This window comes from Gobio gobio (genome assembly GCF_949357685.1).
Source record: "Gobio gobio genome assembly, chromosome: 18".
Lineage (NCBI taxonomy): Eukaryota > Metazoa > Chordata > Actinopteri > Cypriniformes > Gobionidae > Gobio > Gobio gobio.
This window is the reverse complement of record NC_137111.1, coordinates 50,152,099-50,174,972: the sequence shown is the minus strand read 5'-3', so window position 1 is coordinate 50,174,972 and position 22,874 is coordinate 50,152,099. Positions and strand designations below refer to the sequence as shown.

Below are 22,874 nucleotides of genomic sequence, written 5' to 3'. Positions count from 1 at the left end.
ACCTGTGTTCTTTTCCTCACCGTTTGTGTGCATGCACTCAAAAATAAAGGTTTCAATTCCAATTCACAAAATGTTCTTCACACTAAGGCAATAATGTCCCAGATCTGACCGCTGAAGGTTCTGTGGGGAAGCAGCAATGGTTCTGTGGCTGTATTAAGCGAGCGCTTGTTAAAGGTTCCTGTGGTGTAATGGTGAATCACGTCCTGCTGGAGGTTTTCCAGTGAATCATCTTCATCTCTCGCTCACTCTGTCCTTGGACGTGTTGCTCTGTGCTCCTGATATCACTCTCAGAGGATCTAGTGCAGGGGTTTCAGTCTTTCAGACGCCACGGACCCCAAAATATGATCATCCCTGTGTGAGGGACCCTCAAATATATACGCTATCTGTCTTTTATAAGCACAAAATAATATTATAAACCTAACATTTGTTTGTTACATTATTTCATATTTAGTTCTCATCAGTGTTGTAATGTATTGTTATACACTCTAAAAAATGCTGGGTTAAAAACAACCCAAGTTGGGTTGAAAATTGACAAACTTGTTTTAACCCGGCGGTTGGGCTGTTTTAACCCGGCGGTTGGGCTGTTTTAACCCGGCGGTTGGGCTGTTTTAACCCGGCGGTTGGGCTGTTTTAACCCGGCGGTTGGGCTGGTTTAACCCGGCGGTTGGGCTGTTTTAACCCGGCGGTTGGGCTGTTTTAACCCGGCGGTTGGGCTGTTTTAACCCGGCGGTTGGGCTGTTTTATCCCGGCGGTTGGGCTGTTTTAACCCGGCGGTTGGGCTGTTTTAACCCGGCGGTTGGGCTGTTTTAACCCGGCGGTTGGGCTGTTTTATCCCGGCGGTTGGGCTGTTTTAACCCGGCGGTTGGGCTGTTTTAACCCGGCGGTTGGGCTGTTTTAACCCGGCGGTTGGGCTGTTTTAACCCGGCGGTTGGGCTGTTTTAACCCGGCGGTTGGGCTGTTTTAACCCGGCGGTTGGGCTGTTTTAACCCGGCGGTTGGGCTGTTTTAACCCGGCGGTTGGGCTGTTTTAACCCGGCGGTTGGGCTGGTTTAACCCGGCGGTTGGGCTGGTTTAACCCGGCGGTTGGGCTGTTTTAACCCGGCGGTTGGGCTGGTTTATCCCGGCGGTTGGGCTGTTTTAACCCGGCGGTTGGGCTGTTTTAACCCGGCGGTTGGGCTGGTTTATCCCGGCGGTTGGGCTGTTTTAACCCGGCGGTTGGGCTGTTTTAACCCGGCGGTTGGGCTGTTTTAACCCTCAGAGCCCGACGGCATTGCCCACGACGTCATACGGCACCTCCGATAAATATCTATATTATTTCATGAAACTTTTATCGATTTTCTTACCGTTTTTTCCAGCAGAAAGCTAACGAGCTAGCCATCACGGGGGTGTCTTTGGTGTCTTTGTAGCCTTTACAGAAGGTTTTCTATCCAGCCTGGAACATGTGCATCTTTTTGGAGTTGTTCAGCAATAAATCAAAACGCTTACATCCAAGATATATCCACTTGATGTCCATAATTTATAAATTTTCCGTCATTTTTGCCGCTAGCGCGATGCTAGCTGCCATTTTGGATGAGGGTTTGACCAATGACAGGCTGATCCGTCATCCACGTTGGTGTGCGTCATTACGCGAACCACAGCTCTGTTATTGTGGAGAGATAGACGCATGGCTAGTGTTGAGGATAGAGAGAGAGAGACGCGCTGCAGTTTTTAGTAGTTTTGTGGAGAAAGGTGAGGAAAAAGGTGAGGAGAAAGTTTGAGGAGAAGTTCCTGATAGGAACTGTTTTGAGGCTTGGCACCAGTAAATATTCAAAATCCAAAGAGGCCAAAAGCGCCTGGACTTTTTTTGGAAAAATGTAAATAGTTTTGGTTCTGTATAAGTTATCATGTTTATTCCTGAGTTCCAGGACTCCAAAGACTTGAACAAACTGTTTTCCAGAGGAAATATGCTTAGCTTTTATTTATTTGTGTGTGTTTTCAATAAATATTTGAGTGATTCAATTTCCGTTTTATGTTTTCATTTGTCTTTATGGTCCCATAACTTATTTTACATTCAGGTGACATCAATGCAACACAAATATACTGACAGTGCAGCTTGTCTTGAAAAAAAAGAGGTGTGTCAATTGTCTGTGCACAACAGGGTTGATGTTTTACAAGCTTTTTTAGTAAATAACACCAGGCGGAAAATTAATTGTAAAAATACCCTTAGGTCTCTGAGGGTTAACCCGGCGGTTGGGCTGTTTTAACCCGGCGGTTGGGCTGTTTTAACCCGGCGGTTGGGCTGTTTTAACTGTTTTAACCCGGCGGTTGGGCTGTTTTAACCCGGCGGTTGGGCTGTTTTAACCCGGCGGTTGGGCTGTTTTAACTGTTTTAACCCGGCGGTTGGGCTGTTTTAACCCGGCGGTTGGGCTGTTTTATCCCGGCGGTTGGGCTGGTTTATCCCGGCGGTTTGACTGGTTTAACCCGGCGGTTGGGCTGTTTTAACCCGGCGGTTGGGCTGTTTTAACCCGGCGGTTGGGCTGTTTTAACCCGGCGGTTGGGCTGTTTTAACCCGGCGGTTGGGCTGTTTTAACCCGGCGGTTGGGCTGTTTTAACCCGGCGGTTGGGCTGTTTTAACCCGGCGGTTGGGCTGTTTTATCCCGGCGGTTGGGCTGGTTTATCCCGGCGGTTTGACTGGTTTAACCCGGCGGTTGGGCTGTTTTAACCCGGCGGTTGGGCTGTTTTAACCCGGCGGTTGGGCTGTTTTAACCCGGCGGTTGGGCTGTTTTAACCCGGCGGTTGGGCTGTTTTAACCCGGCGGTTGGGCTGGTTTAAGCCGGCGGTTGGGCTGTTTTAACCCGGCGGTTGGGCTGTTTTAACCCGGCGGTTGGGCTGGTTTAACCCGGCGGTTGGGTTAAAATGAACCCAAAGTATGTTTGAAAAACTAACATTTATAACATTTAATAAATGAACTAATACTTATTAGTTTAATGAATAATACTTAAATAATAAACATTTATTAAATTATTATTATTATTGTTGTTGCCTCTAGTAATTAACTTTCTGGTTTTTAATTTCCAACCTATTTTGGGTTCACTTTAAGCCAGACAGACAGTCATTTTTAAACAATATTTGGGTTAAATAAAACTGTGCAAACATTGAACCCAACCGCCGGGTTTGTCCATTTTCAACCCAACTTGGGTCGTTTTTAACCCAGCTTATTTATTTAATTCTACTCTAATTTGTATTTATTTATTTTAATATATTTTTTATTTTAATCTAATTTAATTGAACAGATTAATAACTAACTAATATTTTTGGTAACACTTTATTTTAATAGTCCACTTTAGACATTCTACTAACTATAAGTAACTTTGCAACTACATGTCAACTAACTGTCATTAGAGTATTTGTTGACTGTCTGATTAATATTTACTAAAACTGTATTTTGTTGGTCCCCCAACAGACATTCTACTGACTATAAGTAACTTTGCAACTACAATTCAACTTATTCTACTAACCCGAACCATAACCATAACCTACCAGTCTACAGACAGTCAACTAATACTCTAATGACAGTTAGTTGACATGTAGTTGCAAAGTTACTTACAGTTAGTAGAATGTTTAAAGTGGACTATCAAAATAAAGTGTAACCATATTTTTTTAATTTCTTTTTTTTTAGATCTAATTTATTGCTTTACTATTTTATTTTAATCAAATTATTATTATTGTTTTTTTTTCTAGACTTTTCCCCGGACCCCAGTTTGAAAACCCCTGATCTAGTGCACTTGCTGAGCACACTACATACTGTGTCCCACAATGCACTGCGTTCATCCTTTAATTTCCAGTGTGTCGAATGAACACGTAGTGTTTTATTAAACTACCAGAACTACCACGAACACCTCATTTATAAATGGAAAATTACCGTTAATACTTTACAAGAGGTTATATTAGAGCTTTAGCCCCCTAAATTCCCACATTACCCCCTTAAAGTCTATGATGAACTGTAATATTATGCACACTAATTCAAAAGCAGAGGACACTGTGCATTTATTGATAGATTATGATATCTGCATTATTGTTATTAATCTTAGTTAATGTGCATTTCAACGTATACTAATACATTGCTCATTGTTTAGTTAATGCATACACTAAGGTTAACCAGACTAAAATAAGCAGAAAATAAGCATACAATGTTCAAAATGATGTGATTAAATAAAGTCGATTGGAGTTTCAGACTTTCATGTTTAATTCGATGTTGAAAAGAGTTTCTACACATGCCGTGTGCAGTCAGCTAGTGTTTCCTCTGACCCGTCTGGGAGAGTTGAAATAGTTCCAGCTGTATATTTATATATATTTCTAATTACGCAGTGAGATGTGTCTTGCTCTGGAAACCTGTAGGTATTGTGGCTTCAGGGGTGGGTGTTTTATTTTTCATCAAACATCTCTCAAATGATTGGTGTTTATTGCCGGAGGGCTTCTGTCACCCGTAGGACTTCCTTCCAGGTTTAATTGATAATCCCGGCACAATCATATTTCAGGGCTGCATGTGAAAACAACCAAATCTCTTGGCCTTCTCCCTGCGTCCCCGGTGGTTTATGGGATTGTTTTTGTTCAGGGAGGTGGAGGGGGGGGTTGGTCTCTTTGTCTGGGCTTTCTGACAGAGCTTCAGCTTTCACAGACTCACCTCGAGACTCCAGTGGGGTTTTACACACACAACTTGTCGTGATTTTGCAGTTGTTTTGTTACATGCAAATGTGCAACGTAAAGAACATCTCTGTCTAGTAATTGCAGTAGTGAAATAATAATTGTACTATCACAATACAAATAATAACGGTCGTCCTAAAATGTGCTTTATTATTCTTTGTTCTTGAAATATGACGTGTTTTTGTGAAAATCAGCCGACTTTTAAATTCCTAACATAACCGCACCGTTAAGAGTTCTGGCAGATGAAATGATTTCTGTGGTATTTGGAAGGTTATGAAAACATAGGTGTGGTTATCTTGCATGATATGACTGCTTCACTAACTAGTTTTTCCGGTCAAGAGTCAGCTTGCCATTAGAAATGATTAATCCTGTCTTTGAGTTCACAAGCAAGTTATAAATAAGGAGATTTAACGGTGATTTAAGTTTATTTTCTGCACCATTGTAGAGGGATTGTTATTGTAAACTTAACCCAAAACCACAATTTACATTACTTGAATACAATAAACATCTGATTCATCTGCTCATTTTATCATTGTACTTAAATAACTCAAACTTAATAAACCTTGTATTGACATATTAATACTTAATAAAGCATTAGTTCACTTCAGAATGAACTTTTACTGATGATTTCCTCACCCCCATTTCATCCAAGATGTTCATGTCTTTCTTTCTTCAGTGGAAAAGAAAGTGTTTTTTGAGGAAATCATTCCTGGATTTTTCTGCTCATAATGGACTTCAATAGGAACCAACGGTCCAAATCACTGCAGTTTCAGAGGCTCTGACCAATCCCAGACGAGGAATAGAGTCTGATCTAGACAAACCATCGCCACATTTACAACACATTTATATACTTTAACCTCAGACGCTCGACTTCAGTGTTGTTCTTCTTCACGGCGTATGACGTGGAAGTACCGACAATTGACCAAATTACTCATGGAGCCATTTTAAGATCTCCATATCTCTGGGATTGAACCATATAGGGACTTTAAAATGAAGATTCCAAAATAAATGTTTGTTAAGAACCAGAATCTCAAAGGATATTCAGATATCTTTAATACTTCTGGAGTTACAGACAAGCAAACTTGAGGCACGAACACACCAGAAGTGCTTATTCCCCATGTTTGAGCGGTCACCGTTGGCATATAATGCAACAAAGATTGCTAAAGTCAACAGATTTCACTAATAGATCTACCAATCTCTGTGTGAGAATAAAATAATAATGCTGCCATCTTTCTAAAGTCATGTTTACACCCCTGTGATTTGGCTCAAGTGAAAACTGTCATTCTGACCCCTCCTCGACAAAACAGTGATTACTCATTAACTATACATCTGTGTCAATTAATATTTTGGCTTTCATCGCTATTTATGTTTGTCTTTCTACAGATTTTTTTTTTGAAGTTTTTCAAAGTGTCCAAGATTTGGTTGATTTGACATCCCATTACTCTGATTCTGTTACTGTGAAGCTGCTTGGCTCTTATGTTTCCCTCTCGATTCTCTTCCGTAGGACTGGACTGTTTTGCCTTCCAGACGTTGTTGGAAAATCAGAAGAGAGCCTCATATTGAGACCGGACTGTGAAGTCTCGAGTGAAGAGGCTTCTTCTAAACCCGTTAGTCCGCCTTCACAGCGACCAAAAGATGAAAACACAGAGCCAGCGGAGCCAGCAGAGGCACCTCCGGCCCCGGTGCCCATCCCGCTACAGCCGGGCCAGCCGACCTACCCTCCGTACTTCGAGGGCGCTCCCTTCCCACAACCCGTGTGGGTCCGGCACACGTACAACCAATGGGTTCCTCAACCTCCACCTCGTCCAATCAAGAGGAAGAAAAGGCGAAGTCGAGAGCCTGGGCGGATGACCATGAGCACAATCCGACTCAGACCTCGGCAGGTGTTGTGCGAGAAATGCAAGAACACACTAAACAGCGACGAGGACAGCAAAGATGGACCAACGGTGCCCAAGACGTCCAGGAAAGAGAACGCACCGCAAGAAGACGAGGACACTAAAGCAACTCCGGCCAAGAGGAAGGACGACGGCGACAGCAACAAAGAGTCGAAGAGGAGAGAGGACTCAATGGTCTACGACAGCAAGCGCTTTCGAAAGGACAAGAAAGACGATGAGAAGTTTCCCGGAGGGGCCATCATTCCCCACAGTCCTGTGATTAAGATCTCCTATAGCACTCCACAAGGGAAAGGAGAGGTAATGAAGATCCCCTCAAGAGTACATGGCTCTGTTAAACCCTTCTGTCCGAAGCAGTTGTTGCAAAACGGCCACGTCTCCAAGGAATCGCAGAAAGTCGTGCAACCACCAATGGACACCATTCGAACCGGTCTTACCATTTCCATTCCCAAACTCAAGCTCCCAAAGTTGGCCAGTCCGGAGGCCACTTCGCCCAAGATCCGCTTAAGATCGCGGGCGGATGGAGCGGAGCAAGTGTCCGTCTACGAGGCGGAACTGGTGGGCGGAACCCGGAGAAGAAGTCCAAGAGTTCCCAACTCACAATCCGAGGACGGTGCGGAGAAGAACTCGCTCGAACTTTGGTCAGGCGAGGAAGTCGAGCGGCACGGCGACCTGACCTTACTCATTAACTTCCGCAAGAGGAAAGCAGACTCTTCGAGCCTCTCCGTTTGCAGTAGCGACAGTCTAGACGAGTCAAAGTCGTTCAGCTCGGACGGCACATCGCCAGAACTGTGCGATCTCGCTCCGGGCGACGACATCTCCGTCTCATCTTCCTCTCAAGGGGAAAGCAAGACTGTTCCCCCATTAACCGTGCGACTGCACACTCGCAGCATGACTAAGTGCGTGACCGAGGAAGGCCACGCCGTGACTGTAGGGGATGTTGTTTGGGGGAAGATTCACGGCTTCCCTTGGTGGCCTGCTCGGATACTCAGTATTAGCGGTACTCGTAGGGAAGAAGGTGAGGTGGATGCTCCTTGGCCTGAAGCGAAAGTGTCCTGGTTCGGTTCCCCCACCACCTCCCAACTCTCGGTTGCCAAACTGTCGCCGTTCCGCGAATTCTTCAGGTCACGCTTCAACCGCAAAAAGAAAGGGATGTACCGCCGTGCCATCATGGAGGCCGCCAAGGCGGTGGGACACATGAGCGCCGAAATCACATCTCTACTGGCCCACTGCGAAACTTAGGTGAGTCTTTCTTTGCTTGTCTTTACACTAGCCAGGTTTACATCCAAGGATTTTTTTGCACAAAAAGGTTTACCGATATGGCTAATGGAAATGCCAATTATGGATCATTTTTTGCAAATGTCAACATAATCTTTTTCTGTTTAACTTTAGCGTATAAATTAGTAGGGGTGGGAGAATGCATCGCGATTCGTTATTTAACGATTCAGAATCGATTAGGAGAAAATATCTAATTACGATTTATTCTGGTTAAAATTGTGATTTGCGATTTGAATTCGATTATTTATTTATTTTTACAAATGAAAAGTGTGTGTGTGTATAACATTTTGTGTTTATATATTAATATGACTAATAATAATTATGATTGTTATTATTATTGCTAAATAAAAATATTTAACAAAATAAGAAATATTACTATTACAATAACATTTTCATTATTAAAAATAGAGTATTTAAGAATAAATATAACAATATACTACTACTAATAATAATAATAATAATAATATTTATATTTTACAGAAGATTTATTTTACAAAAAAAACTGCTGGGTTTCCTGTTAATATGCAGACAGCCTGACTAAAAATCATTAGAAAGGTCTAAGGATTTATCGTAAAATTATTATTATAGAAATCTGTGCTTTTTATCTGTGAAATCTAGGGCTGTAATCTCCCAGTCGATTAGTCGATTATTGGTCGATACGTTCTGGCTCGACCAAAATTTTGATTGGTCGATTTTTTTCAGCGTTCATTTCATTAGTTTTTGCCGCGTTCATTTCATCAGTTTTGCTGCGCCGCGTTCATTTAATCAGGTGGAAAGCACTAATTGCTAATGGGGGTGTTTTCAGAGCACCCCTGTTTCACAGGTATCAGTCTGCCTTCAGAACACCCCCATTGTTTTCACTTCTTTTGGATTGGCCCAACCAACTGACGAAGAGAAGTCTCTCGCCGGTCCTTTGTTTTTCATTCCCGCTGGCTCAAACGCACACCCATAGCGGTAAACTTGAGGAACGCCCATCAACATACACATGAGGGGAAGCGTCACAACACCACGCTTCAGTCGTGCCGCAAAAGTGGATCTGTACTGTCCGTTTTGCCGCGTTCATTTAATCAGTTTTGCCGCGCCGCGTTCATTTCAACAGGTGGAAAACACTAATTGCTAATGGGGGTGTTTTCAGAGCACCCCTGTTTCACAGGTAACAGTCTGCCTTCAGAACACCCCCATTGTTTTCACTTTTGGATTAGCCCAACCCACTGGAGAAGAGAGACAGATTGAAGAAGGCTAGTTTTCTGTAACTTATATTATTTATTTAATTGTGAGAGCGTTTTTTCTGCTCTTGATCTGGCTTGTTTAATAAATATTCATTTTTTATTAAAGTGGACGTGCCTTTTGTGTTTAAGAGTAAAAGCTTTAAGTTAATAGTCTATTCGTGTCTCAGCCGCGAAGCTGAGCTCAGCTGATCCTAACGTTCGAGCTGCACAGAGCGGCTGAAATTATACTGTCTGTCAGTTATTATAATACATATGACAAAAACAATTGTCTAAATTATGTTGCATATTCCTCAAAAGTTCTTGTGATGATATCTAGTTGACAATAGTACTATATTTTGGGAAGTCATAGGCTATGATATTGCGCAGGTGCACTTGATGCGACGTAGTGCTGGGCGGTATACCGGTTCATACCGAATACCGGTATTTATTTTTTTTATGATATGAATTTTGATGATACCGCAATACCGGTATATGTCGCTTAAACAACGTTCGGAACGCGGCGCAGCGCGTCATTGTTTGAGAGGGGACCCATTTCATTGATGCACTGTAGTAAGAGCAGTCAGAGCACAGTTGAGATCGCATTACAGCACAGCCTATGGCTGTATCCTATACTCTCATTCACTATTCCCTACGTTATCACTTTATTTGAAGGAGTGAATGAAAACGTGCGTGAAGTCGGACAACCGTTGTGTGTACATCGGCTGTACACTCGTTATTGCGGTGCAATGGGATAGAATGAGTGCACTCAATAACGTCCACTAGGGTTTCAGACACCACTAAAAAGCGCTGTGCCCTCCAAATAATGCCCTATTTGAGGTTATGGGAGCGATGTCGGATTCAGCCCTTGATTATAGTTGAGAATTCAAACTACACGCGGCGCGCGAGAGAGAGCGGTTTCTGCACGGAGCGCTGCGATGAGTTTAACAACGCTCACCACATGGGTCATATAGCACTGATATAGACCGGAGCGAGCGCGTTTAAATTTTTTATGGACATATTTCATAAACTCTAGTGCTCTAGACATGAACTAGAAGCGTGTATGCGCGCATATTTCATCACGTCTTATTAAAATGAAATGTATGCACTGATTACACTGATAACCTATGTCTGATCACGAACGCGCTGACACGATGGATTATTCTGCTACACAAAAGACAATGATGTAAATTAATAAATAAACTGACAATTCAAAGAAGAATGGGCCAAAAAGTAACTGCTTTATTCTTTCTGTGTTAAACTGATGTGTGTCATTCGTTCAGAGAGTCCTCTTAAATGTATTGCAAATATCCGCGTTTCTCCTCGTTTTGGCAGTTTGTTGTTATAGGATTAGATTTTTAAAATGCTTAAGGTGCCCTCAACTCAACTTTTAATATTCAGGTGAATGTAAGTATGATTCTGAGCGTGTTGCATGTCTGTGTTTTATTGGTTGTTGTCTCTCCACAGCATCATTTTGTAAACCTGTAGACCTATTAACTCTAGTGTGGATTTTTTCTACAATATTCACACGTCATGACAGTAAAACAGGGCATTCTAGTCAATCTACTGCAGTATTTCCTCTCTCACTCAGGAGAAAATGTGATTAACACCCTGTCATGCATAGGGGAAAAAATACCGTCATATACCGTGAAACCGATATAATTTAGAAAAATACCGTGATATACATTTTTGGTCATACCGCCCAGCACTAATGCGACGCTGTCAGAGCTGACAGACTCGTGTGTCAGACTCATTTCAGTGCAAAATAATCAGCTCAAAAACTATTTAATATACTGCAAATAGCCTACTAGTTTTTTATGTTTATTTATAATTAATTTATGCAGACAACAAGGCTACCAAGTACTGCGCACAGTGCGCAGCTAATTAATTTAACTTTTTTTTTTCTAACGTCATTTTTAGTCGATTTTTAGTCGAAAATTTCAGGACTTCAGTCGACCAAGATTTTCTTTGGTTGATTACAGCCCTAGTGAAATCAATTTCTTAAAGTCTATGTCTTTAATATGAAATATGAGCCTCTTATGCATCCACTGTGGGGAAGAAAACGCCTGTATATTTAAGAAAAACTTACAATTTATTTAGAGTGAAGTATTTTTCTCATTTGTTACCACAAAGTTTCATTCACACTGGAGGCCAGAGGGCGCCCTCGAGCAGAAACGGCACATTTGCATTAGAGAAGTTATCGTTTGTTTTCAGGAAATCCCTAATGTGAAGCTTAGATAGTACTGCAGGCTGAATAAAAGGAAGATAGAAACGCTTTGACTGATTAAACATGAGGACAATAAACACACGACTGCGACAAGATATGGTGTATTTGAGTTCTTCAAGCCTTCTCAGGTATTTTCATAATAATAAAGCAGAGCTGATTGACATAGACTTTATCACTGCCTATAAAATAAAGTGTTGTCTGCCTCATTCTTTGATAAGAAGCCATGTCAGCTCACAAACACTCGACTGACGATATGAAGGGAGTTAAAGCGTGTTATGAAACGTATTTTGTTGGACAACAGGTTTATGAACACTTCACATTACTAGTTTGTGAAGATGTTTGACACGTGTTGTTTTTTCAAATGCATGTTATAAGAGCCGCTCTTCACTGACACGCTGGGCATTTATTTATTTAATTAAAATCGCAGCCTTTGCGCTTTCATAATCGCACATAAGCCAAATCGCGATTGCGGTTCGATTTCGATTAATCGTGCAGCCCTAGAATTGATTCTGTGTTCAATTCAAACGGCCACTTCAACACTGTGTGTGTGCGGTCACTGGCCAAACAGAAAAACCCGTTGATGGACGAACGTTCATATGCTGGTGAATTGACCGTTCGCAAAGCCCCGCCCCTTTAGTTACTGTTGCTATGTCCGACACGCCACACTAGGGATGGCTTGATACCACAATTTTGTCTTCGGTACGGTACCACAATCTAATACCGAAGTACCGATATTAAATCGATACCATACAGGGTCTGAATTTTGATGCGGGTATTGCGCATAATTTTACTCACTCTCGCAAGTTTTGGGTTTATGAAGCGGGAAATTAACGCAAATGTGTAATATAAAATGAATCAACAAAGATTATCACATCAATCAGTCATTTGGAAACTTTCTTGTAAGTAATTTCAGCATTATTGCGCGTCTCCATTCTCTCAAAATGAGCAAATTGCTTCTGGCTTGAAAAGACATCGCACCTGCGCGATAAAAGCATCTGCGCGCTCAGATTCAACACTTTCGCTTCTGTTGCGGGACAGCTGACGGAAATCACTGCCCATGTCTTTTTAAACCTCGCCAATTTGAACATGCAAGCGATTTTATAGCATTTCGTAACACATGGGATGGGAGCTCTTTGAGAGAGAGTTTTCTTTGCGCTCATGCCAACAACAAACACACACACACAAGCCTAAAGAGCTCGCACATTCCAAATTAAGTTGTTTTTCCTCAGTCAAATAAACACAAAATTATGTCAAAAATGTCAATCTTTAGTGAGTAACTTAGTCACAAACACAGTTGGTTATGTCTTTCGCGGATCTAGTGCAATAGTATGCGTGCAAACATTATGAGGTCTAAACATCACTGGTTGAAACGAACGCTGGAGATTTCTTTATATTTAAACGATACGATCTTATGTATGTGCGTTAATCAGTGTTAAAAGAAAAATGTCTAAATTAGATCGTTAGAATGATGCACTCACCTGTCGATCTCTTAATGTCTTACAAGTCAGGAATTAAGTGACGATGCTTGGCAAGGTTTGATGGTTCTTCAGCAGTTTTATAAGCAAAGTAATTCCAAATTTCACGTCTACTCTCTTTATTAATGAGTTTTGTGCGTGTTGAGTGAGATTCAACTGCTGTATTCATCTTGTTCTGTTGCCACATTTGCCGGTTTCAAGTCAGTTTGGGTAGCGCGCTGCCACCTAGTGGTGAACTTCGGGAAAGCAGCATATACCGAAATGAGCAAAATCATGATATCGTACCGTTTAAAATAAAATATATACCGGTATTTTTCCAGTACCGGTATACCACGCATCCCTACGCCACACACACACACGTTCTCACGTAGAGAAAACACATCACGGAGCAAAGAGGACACTGACAGAGCGAGTTACTTTCATATGAAACAAAGTCTCAACTTTAAAATGTGGTAAAAACCACAAATAGCGTTTGTGATTGCTCAGTTAAAGCTGCTCGTGAACCGATCATCTCTTCCTTCTAGTTCATTGATAAGCATCACATTAACATCAATGAACACTAAAAGAAATGTTGTTTCAACCGCGGAGAGACGTCAGTACACCGTTTTTCAAGTTCAAGTCCGCCGACGTTAATCTACTAACTCTCCTGACTGTTGTCGGACACACCGGCATATTCGACGATGTGATTGGTCAGATCGCCTGTCAATCAAACTCGCGGCGAAGAGTGAATTTGAAGATAAAATGGACGAACTGCGACCTGCTGACCTGCCCTAACTCTGTAGCTTTTAAATGTGCTATATAAATCAAATCTGACTTGGCTTGAAAGGAAACTTTTTTTGGTTTAAAGACTTTTTTTTGTTAAAATGTTCTAAAGAAACTGAAAAAGTCACACTTAGTTGTAAATTGAGAACTGTTTATTCTTAAAGGTGAACTATGTAGGATTTTTGCAGTAAAATATCCAGAAACCACTAGGCCAGTGTTATATACTTTGTTCAGTTGAGTACTTAGAATATCCCAAATGTTTTAAACTATTTGTAAATCGTGAGAAAATTGCTATTTTAACCAAGGAACCGGGACGTGTGAGCTATGCGTGTGAGGGAGTCGCCTGTCGATTGCGTCATATCTGCGTCACCCTCGGTCTCCGGTTTTATTCAGTGAAACACTTTACTCTCACTGCAGTGTGAACAAGTGTCATAGCAGCCGCCGAGCGAACGTCATAACTTCCTTTTCAACACACTCAGATATATCTAATACGATAAACAGAGTTGGGTTACCTCATACTCATGACTGGAAAAGAGGAAGTAGCGCCGGCAACCGTGTCATAATAAAAGTCCCGCCAGCGACTATGCCATAATAACAGTCCCGCTCTTCAATCGCTCCTGCGGCCTTGCTCAGCTCCACAACACTCACTCCTGCTCTGCTTCAGACTACAGTAATGTTAATAATCGCATCCATGAACATGATTTCTGCCCGAGTCCTATCCTGACTGTTTCCCACCGGCTGTGAGGTGAAGACCACATGTCCCGAGATTCTGCGCTCAAACGTGCCGTCATCAAACTACGCCTTTGTTTTGAACAGGCGACCTCTAGTGGACGGAAAAGTTACATAGTGTAGCTTTAATGATTGTTCTTTGCAATTGTTAGAGCTTGTCAATCCTGAATATAACTTTGTTAATGAAATAAAAATATTGAAAGAAATCTTCATAATCATTTTTAATATGGCATTTCTGTCAAACAGATATTATAGCTATAAACAAAAACATAGTAACTCCAAGTTTGGTTAAAATGTAAAGTTCATGTATTTGCACAGCAGGATAATTAGTTACCAAAAAAGTATGTTTTTGGTATCAGATCGTTACTCCCAGAATCGGAATCGGAATCGGATCATTAAGTGCCTTAAGATTCCCACCCCTATAAATTAAGGATGGGCGATATGGCCTAAAATCCATATTGCGATATAAATTGCAGCCTCTCGCGATAAGTAACGATATATATATCACGATATATCAATTATAAAAGAACCGTTTCAGAACAGGTCACATAGACCCTAAGGAACGCCACACTGCTAAATGCATTATTTTTAAAGAAAGAATGAAACGTTGTACGTAGTTTTGAGAACATTTATTGTGCAAAACTGTTATTATACAACATAATGTTGCAGATAAATAAAATTCAAGTACACTAGCTGCAGAGACTTTAGCAGAAATAATAATATTCAAATTAACTGTGAATATCAATAATTAAGCAGACCAATTGTTTTGGGAGTGATATGCAATGCTTTAATTGAACAAATGATAAGATTAGATACTGCAATTAAGAATTTGTTAGATTTGCAATCATAAGAGACAATGAAGCGCTGTAACACAGTATAGGGGGTGAACTTAAAATAGACATGCTCCATTACATTAGCTGTGTTAAACAGAAGATGTGCAAGATACTATTAACTCATTCAAAATTAATTCAAAAGCCATAACCTCAATGACATATTACTTAACAATTAGTTAATAGTCGTGCCTCAACAAGTAAAGTGACATGATGATACCAATGACATGATGATACCTTTGCAAATTGTTATCTAATGATTAATTAAAGCAGACAACTGGAAGTCGAAATGCTTCACTTTGACCCATTGTAGTAATTAACAGATTAATTTACATTATTAGTTAGGGATGCAACACTACAGTTAGTCCACGGTTCAATACACACCTCGGTTTTTAACCACGGTTCTCGGTTCGGTTCGGTTCTGATGGCTTGTCACATCAGTTTTTTGCGATTCTATTCTTAGGAACAGCAAGAGGTTAAGAAGAAAAAAGACTATTTTTTTTATTGCAATACTCTTTCTTTATTTTACTTAAAAGAATTGAAAACCTTACTTAAACTTAAAACTTTACTTTAAAAAAACCCTTGTACACATTCCTAGTGTATTGTATAATATAAAATATATATCTCAGATTTACACTGGCAGCTCAGAGCTGTACAGCAGCATTTAAGTATGAAATTGAATGAATAAATGTAAAAATAAAACACTACATAGACTTTTTTCAGTCAAGAGCAATGAGTTTGGGTTTTCTCTTTGTCTTTTGTTGTTGTATTAACATTAAAGGAATAGTTTATTCAAAAATGAAAATTCTGTCATCCAGAAATGAATACAGGTTTGGAATAATATTAGAGTGAGTAAATAATGACATCATTTTAGAGGTGAACTGTCCCTTTAAGGACAGCGTGTTCACTATAGGCTGCGCCGCTGTCAATTAAAGACCTGCACGCATCTAATATACACACACAGACCGATTTTACTTTCACTTTAGACATAACCGACTGTGTTTATGTTAACCGTGTGTGTATTTGACAGTATTAGCGCAGTAAGACGACTACTGAGTCCAGTAATCACGTGTTTGACAGGCGCTCTGAAAATGTTAAAACCGCGCACGCGAATGAGCCGGCAAGGCTTTAAAACACATGCAAATAATGAACTTTGGTGATTGTGAATAACTCTAGTGTCCTGTGAGTGTAACTCTACCACTGACCTGTGATGGGAATGTGTGTCGTGTTGTTCAGTATTGGGATGGAGCGAAATGATAGAATTTGTAGAAAAATAATTAATTCAATGCAAAACCGAAAAAAAAGCAATTCACAAGCGCATATTGAACCGTGAATGCTGTACCGAACGGTTCAATATTATATTGAGAATTGTGGCATCCCTATTATTATTTAATATATGTTATTAGGTAATTAAGAATGATGTCATATTTAATTAATAGAAATTTAAAATCTCTATTGTAGGCCAATTTTGTATCGTTTATACTGCATATTGTTTCTATCGCCCATTACTAGCTTAAAGTCAATACTTCAAATGTCATGAAAAACAGTTTGGAAATACTTTTTGTCGAGAAAATGGCTTTAACGCAAATAAATGTGGTGTCACATGACAGAGTTAGCGTCTGAGTTTGTGGCTCCCATTAAAGCAGTTTCTGTGCGCATTAAATCTATTATATTCATATTATTAAAGTGTATATTAAATGATTTTATTATTAGTGGTAAGAATAAGATGTTTCCTCTCAAACGTCATTCATCCTTATTTTTATTATCTTATTTTATTCCAATCGAGGTACAATGTTCAATGAATCGAGATTTTGACGAGTTTTGAGTTTCTGTGTTTATGACGGTAGTTTTTCTCAAATGAAACGGTGAAATGCTCCTAAAGTGACTCTCAGTGGCTCTGGAGATGATGTTCGTGCGTTCATGTCCTCATATGAGACGGCAGAGATGGAAACATGACGCGCGCGCGTGTGTGTGTGTGTGTATGTGTGTGTGTGCGCGCATGCGTGTGTGTGTTAAACCGCGCTTCTACGGCATTCATTCGCACAGAGACGCGCAGGACTCGTATTTAAATAATCTTTTTGCGGTTTAATATTCACACACACTCGTCTATTTCACCAGATGCGTTCTCAGGAACCGAAATTTGGCACCGATTGATTTAATGTGAATCTGTACTCAGTAGTACCGACGTAATTCACTTAAAAGTAGAGTTCGGGACCCAAACCCATGGGCTTGGTCACATAAAGGCCATTTATTATCCTGCATTTCACAAATATTAGGGATGTGAAAAATATGATGTAATTTGCAATATTCCCGAAATTATGTATGGAAACACAATTTTAAGGATATTACGCAAACCATTTTATCGATAAAAGGCCAATCAGAAGGAAACCATCTTTACACACGTTCACGTTGTGGATCACGAACAGTGGAGAAGGCTGATGTTAACTCGGCTGTCGTTTACTCGTTCCAAACCCATAAGACTTTCATTCATATTCAGAACAAATGAAGATATTTGTAATCCTTCCATTGAACGTCTATTCACCCAAAGCGCTCATAAAGAGATTCTGATTCATGGGTTTGGATGACATGAGGGTGCGTAATTTCATTCTCTTTAGACTTCTGCCTTTGAGCTGTTTATTGTACCAAACCATGTTCAAAAACATGTGCCAGTCTCAGTCAGACGTCTGAATCTGATCCGAGGCCTTGTGTTCGCTTCTTCAGGGCTGTTCATGTGTTCATTTAATCTTTCTCTCTGAGCTTTACTTATCTTTTGAAGTCCACATGAGCACTGTTTCTTCTTGACTGGGCTTCTCTAGGTCATGTTTCTCCATTAACATGGCTCATGGACTCGTCTTGTTTCTCCATGAACATGGCTCATGGACTCGTCTTTATTTCTCCATGAACATGGCTCATGGACTCGTCTTCGATCTCTCCCATGGCTTGAGTTCTAAAGAGCAGCGTGAACGTACGGCTGAACTTCTGCTTTTGTGTTCCGCAGAGGAAAGACAGTCATGTGGTTAGGAATGACGTGTGTTTCCTCTTCTGATCCTCAAACACTGTCAGACTGAATCTCAGAACCGTCTGTAGCGTCGCGGTCGGTTCCCATGGCCTGGGTTGTTTGGAGATTGCTGGTCATCTCATGTTTATTGAGGATCAGATGCTCTTGCTTCAATATTGGCTGAAGTTCTCAAGCCGCTCCCACTGCCAGTGTCTGGCCATATTTAGTCACATCAGGACTGAGTCCACGCCTGTGGATCCAACCTTCAGTCAAGCATTCTTTAATTCCTCTTATATTTGATGAAATGTGCATCACTGAAGTTATGTTTCCTGTTTATTACTGTGAAGCTGCTTTGAAACAATCTGGATTCTATAAAATGCTATAGAAATAAAAGGATTTTTTTTATGCTTTTATACATTCTTATGCATTTCATGCATCATATATGCATTGTTATTCATGCCTTTTTAATGCATATATTTTGTGCATTAATTATGGAATTTTATGCATATATTTTTTGCAATACTTTACGGATTTTTATGCATCATTTATGCATTTTTATGCATATATTTAGTGTGCATTAATTATGGATTTTTATGGTTATATTTTTTGCATTATTTGTGGATTTTTATGCATCATTTATGCATTTTTATGCATATATTTTTGTGCATCATGTATGCATTATTTGCCTTAATTATGGATTTTATGCATCATTTATGCATTTTAATGCATATATTTTTTGCATTAATGATGCATTTTTATGCATATATTTGTACGCATTATTCATGGATTTTTATGCTCATATTTTTTGCATTAATTATACATTTTTATGCATATATTTTTTGCATTAATTATGCATTGCATATATTTTATAATGCATTAAATAATATTAAATAATGCATATATTTTTATGCATTATTTTTGGTTTTTATGCATATATTTTTGCATTAATTATGCACTTTTATGCATATATTTTTATGCATTATTTATGGATTTTTATGCATATATTTTTTGCATTACTTATGCATTTAATGCATATATTTTTATGCATTATTGTATTTATGGTTTTTATGCATATTTTTTGCATTAATTATGCATTTTTATGCATATATTTTGTGTGCATTAATTATGGATTTTTATGCATCATTTATGCATTTATATGCATATATTTGTATGCATTATTTATGGGTTTTTATGCACATATTTTTTGCATTAATTATGCATTTTTATGCATATATTTTTATGCATTATTTATGCATTTTTATGCATATTTTTGCATTAATTATGGATTTTAATGCATATATTTTGTGCATTAATTATGGATTTTTATGCATCATTTATGCATTTTTATGCATATACTTGTATGCATTATTTATGGATTTTTATGCATATATTTTTTGCATTAATTATGCATTTTTATGCATCTATTTTGTGTGCATTAATTATGGATTTTTATGCATCATTTATGCATTTTATGTGCATATTTTTATGCATCATTTATGCATTATTTATGGATTGTAATGCGTATATTTTTTGCATGAATTATGCATATATTTTGTGTGCATTAATTATGGATTTTTATGCATCATTTATGCATTTTCATGCATATATTTGTATGCATTAATGATGGATTTTTATGTATATATTTTGTGTGCATTAATTATGGATTTTTATGCATTTTTATGCATATATATTGTATGTATTATTTATGGATTTTTATGCACATATTTTTTGCATTAATTATGCATTTTTATGCATATATTTTTTGCATTAATTATGCATTTTTATGCATATATTTTGTGTGCATTAATTATTAGGGGTGCTCTGATTGATCTGCAACTGATCTCGATCGGTCGATAATGGCTTTGGGATGATTGATCGGCGGTCTCCAATAAGGCCGATCTCATGAACCGATCGCAGCTGACGACACATAAACCCGCACCTGCTGTGAGAGCGAGGGCATGATATGCAGACACCGTCTCATTCTCTTTCCAGCGCGGGTGAAATAATTATAATGCTGAAGGTGAGGTACAATTCATATTTCTATATTAAATAACTTACGCAGTCATTTGAAAACGTTCTGTGGGACGTAAGTTCACAAACAGCGCGCGTGAATCACCGCGTGTGCGCTCTCTCTCTCTCTCCCTTTTGCTCAAATGGCCTCACATCAGCTCATCACATCTGCACTAAAATCAGCTGCTCAGTTGACACAGGATTTGCCACTTTACACAATCGAGGCAGTGTCGCATCGTCACTAAAGTTTATCATTTGCATTTATTTTTAAGTCTTGCCAGTGTTCAAACCGCACTCGCGCGCACGGTCTGGACACACACACACACACACATACACACACACAGGCATCTCACAAAAAGCTTGCGAGTACGAATTGCGCTGAAATGGTCAGATACACACACATGTATGCACTAAATGAGCGTCTTGACGAGTGCACGTAAACCCCGTCGTGACCCGCGAGTGAGCGTTTGTGCAACTGTAACCGTATCCGTGTTCGCTCTTAAAGTGACAGCTGTCGAATAAACTGCTGCTGTCTCTGAGTTTCTCTTTGTCTTGTGTTGTTTGATGAACCTTTATGACACTCACTGCTCTTGAATGACTAACCTTTGCAACCTTAAGTGTAAGGATTAAACTAATTAAATTTATTCAGGGAAGACCAATATTAATTTACATTTGATTTCTTATTAAATGTCTTTAGTATTTCTTACCTCAATACTAATGTTAGATCTACCTGAAAAATTGTTTTTAAAAACAAAAATGCACTGCATGATCAAATATTTAGGTGAGATAATTATATACATTTATTATATACATTTATGTGGGAAAGATGGCCTACAGTAGCCTTAAGTTATCTCATTTTCTAAAATAAACACTTGGTGGTTCTTCAAGATCTTGACTCAGTTAATTTAGAGTTAGTTTCATTTCTACAAATGGTGCAAACTCTGCAAGATTATAGATAAAAGATTGCCATTCCCCTGCCATTCTGTGATCGGCAATCGGCAGATCATGATCTTGGTAATCGGTGATCGGCCCCAAAAATGCTGATCGGAGCATCTCTATTAATTATGCATTTTTATGCATATATTTGTATGCAGCATTGCATGTGTTTTTATGCATGCTTTTTCATGCATGCAGCATTATGCATCATTTCTGGATTTTTATGCATCATCATTAACAGTAAATAAATTGTAAAGTCTTTCCTCAGCGATCTCTCAGTGTTTGATGTTATGGTGATCCTCTATAGAAACACAAATATAGTTTTACTGAGTTGCTAATGTTGTCATTATTGAGCAGATGAATGTGAAGTGTGTGAAGGCCTCAGAGTGTGTGTTCTGTGTCTCTGTAGAGGACGAGGGCGGCAGGACGGGCTGTGTTCAGGGGTCCGCAGGCGCTCCGGTGTGTGTGTGTATCCTCCCAGGACGCAGAGCGCCTTCATGTGCCACGGATACCATGAGGGAAGGTGCTCTCTCCCTCACACACACACACACACACACACGACTGCTGGAAGAACAGGTCTGCCCTGTGACGAGCGACTGAGCTCCAGGGGCCACGAGGAGAACGCGGAACATCTGGAAAGACGACAGATCTCCTCTTCGTTTGTCTCTCCATCTTTCGTTGGTTTGTTTTTTAGGACGTCCGTTATATTACAACGAGTAGCTTGACACTAAATCCGAATGTATTTATTCCCGAAAACACTCGACCGGAAACCGGAGAAGATCCACTGCTGCTGTTTCCTCTGACTGACGGTCCTCATGGGATGTTCTGATATAAACGACAAGTCTTACTGTGTCTGTTCTTCAGATTATGAAAATGTGAAATTCCCTTTTGCATCATGTAGGTCTTACACCATGTCTCTCTCTCTCTCCTCTCTCTCTCTCTCTCTCTCTCTCTCTCTCTCTCCTCTCTCTCTCTCTCTCTCTCTCTCTCTCTCTCTCTCTCTCTCTCTCTCTCTCTCTCTCTCTCTCTCTCTCTCTCTCTCTCTCTCTCTCTCTCTCTCTCTCTCTCTCTCTCTCTCTCTCTCTCTCTCTCTCTCTCTCTCTCTCTCTCTCTCTCTCTCTCTCTCTCTCTCTCTCTCTCTCTCTCTCTCTCTCTCAGCTAGTTAGTGAATATATCTCCTGTCCTCCATTTTGTGATCTTTTCCTTTGCTTTAATTATTTAATGTCACGTTAAGAGAAGCACTTTATCATGCCGTGGTGGCCGTTTGCAGACTGTGGAGGAGCAGCCCATCGCTCGAGAACTGATGCCGATCCGCTTTCAGGAAGTTGAACACACTGTATTCTCGCCTTTAGCCTGTTTGCGTTAGACTTGTTGCTTTCCTCCGTATGAAATGTTCCACTGGAGATATGGACAGAACTGTACGCTCCTATGCACCGTCTCTTTCATTAAAGCATCAAAAGCAGCGTTCAGTGGTGTGTGTGTGTGTGTGTGTGTGTGCGTGTTTCTCCGGATGGACGAGCGCTTTATATCTGCTCAACACGCTGGGGTTTATTGTGCTGTAAATAGAATAAAATATAAAAGCGATGTCCTTTCTGCGATGTTCTTTAGCACACGGGCACAGCTGACGCTTCTACACATCAATGATTCGGGGAATTTGTGATTTATGTTCATTTATGCATTGCAAACAAATCTTCATCTCCAGAGTTTCTGTCACTGATGTCTAAACATTCTTAAGTCAAGACTGGAGAAGAGAAACCACTGAGATATTACAGGTGAAGGAATGAACATGAGCTCACACACACACTCACACACACTCATTCACACACACACACACACACACACACACATTC

At 39.9% G+C, this 22,874-nt stretch overlaps 1 protein-coding gene across 1 annotated transcript in view; it reads left to right on the top strand.

Annotated features, from left to right (window-relative positions):
* The window catches only part of pwwp2b (PWWP domain containing 2B), a 24,045-nt gene extending 1,438 nt beyond the window's left edge, over positions 1 to 22,607 (top strand). Inside the window, exons 2-3 of the mRNA XM_079842760.1 lie at positions 6,187 to 7,816; positions 21,434 to 22,607. Coding sequence (XP_079698886.1) covers positions 6,187 to 7,816 — 1,630 coding nt within the window. The 3' untranslated portion in view covers positions 21,434 to 22,607. The remainder of the gene's footprint in view (positions 1 to 6,186; positions 7,817 to 21,433) is intronic.
* Positions 22,608 to 22,874: the final 267 nt, after the last annotated feature.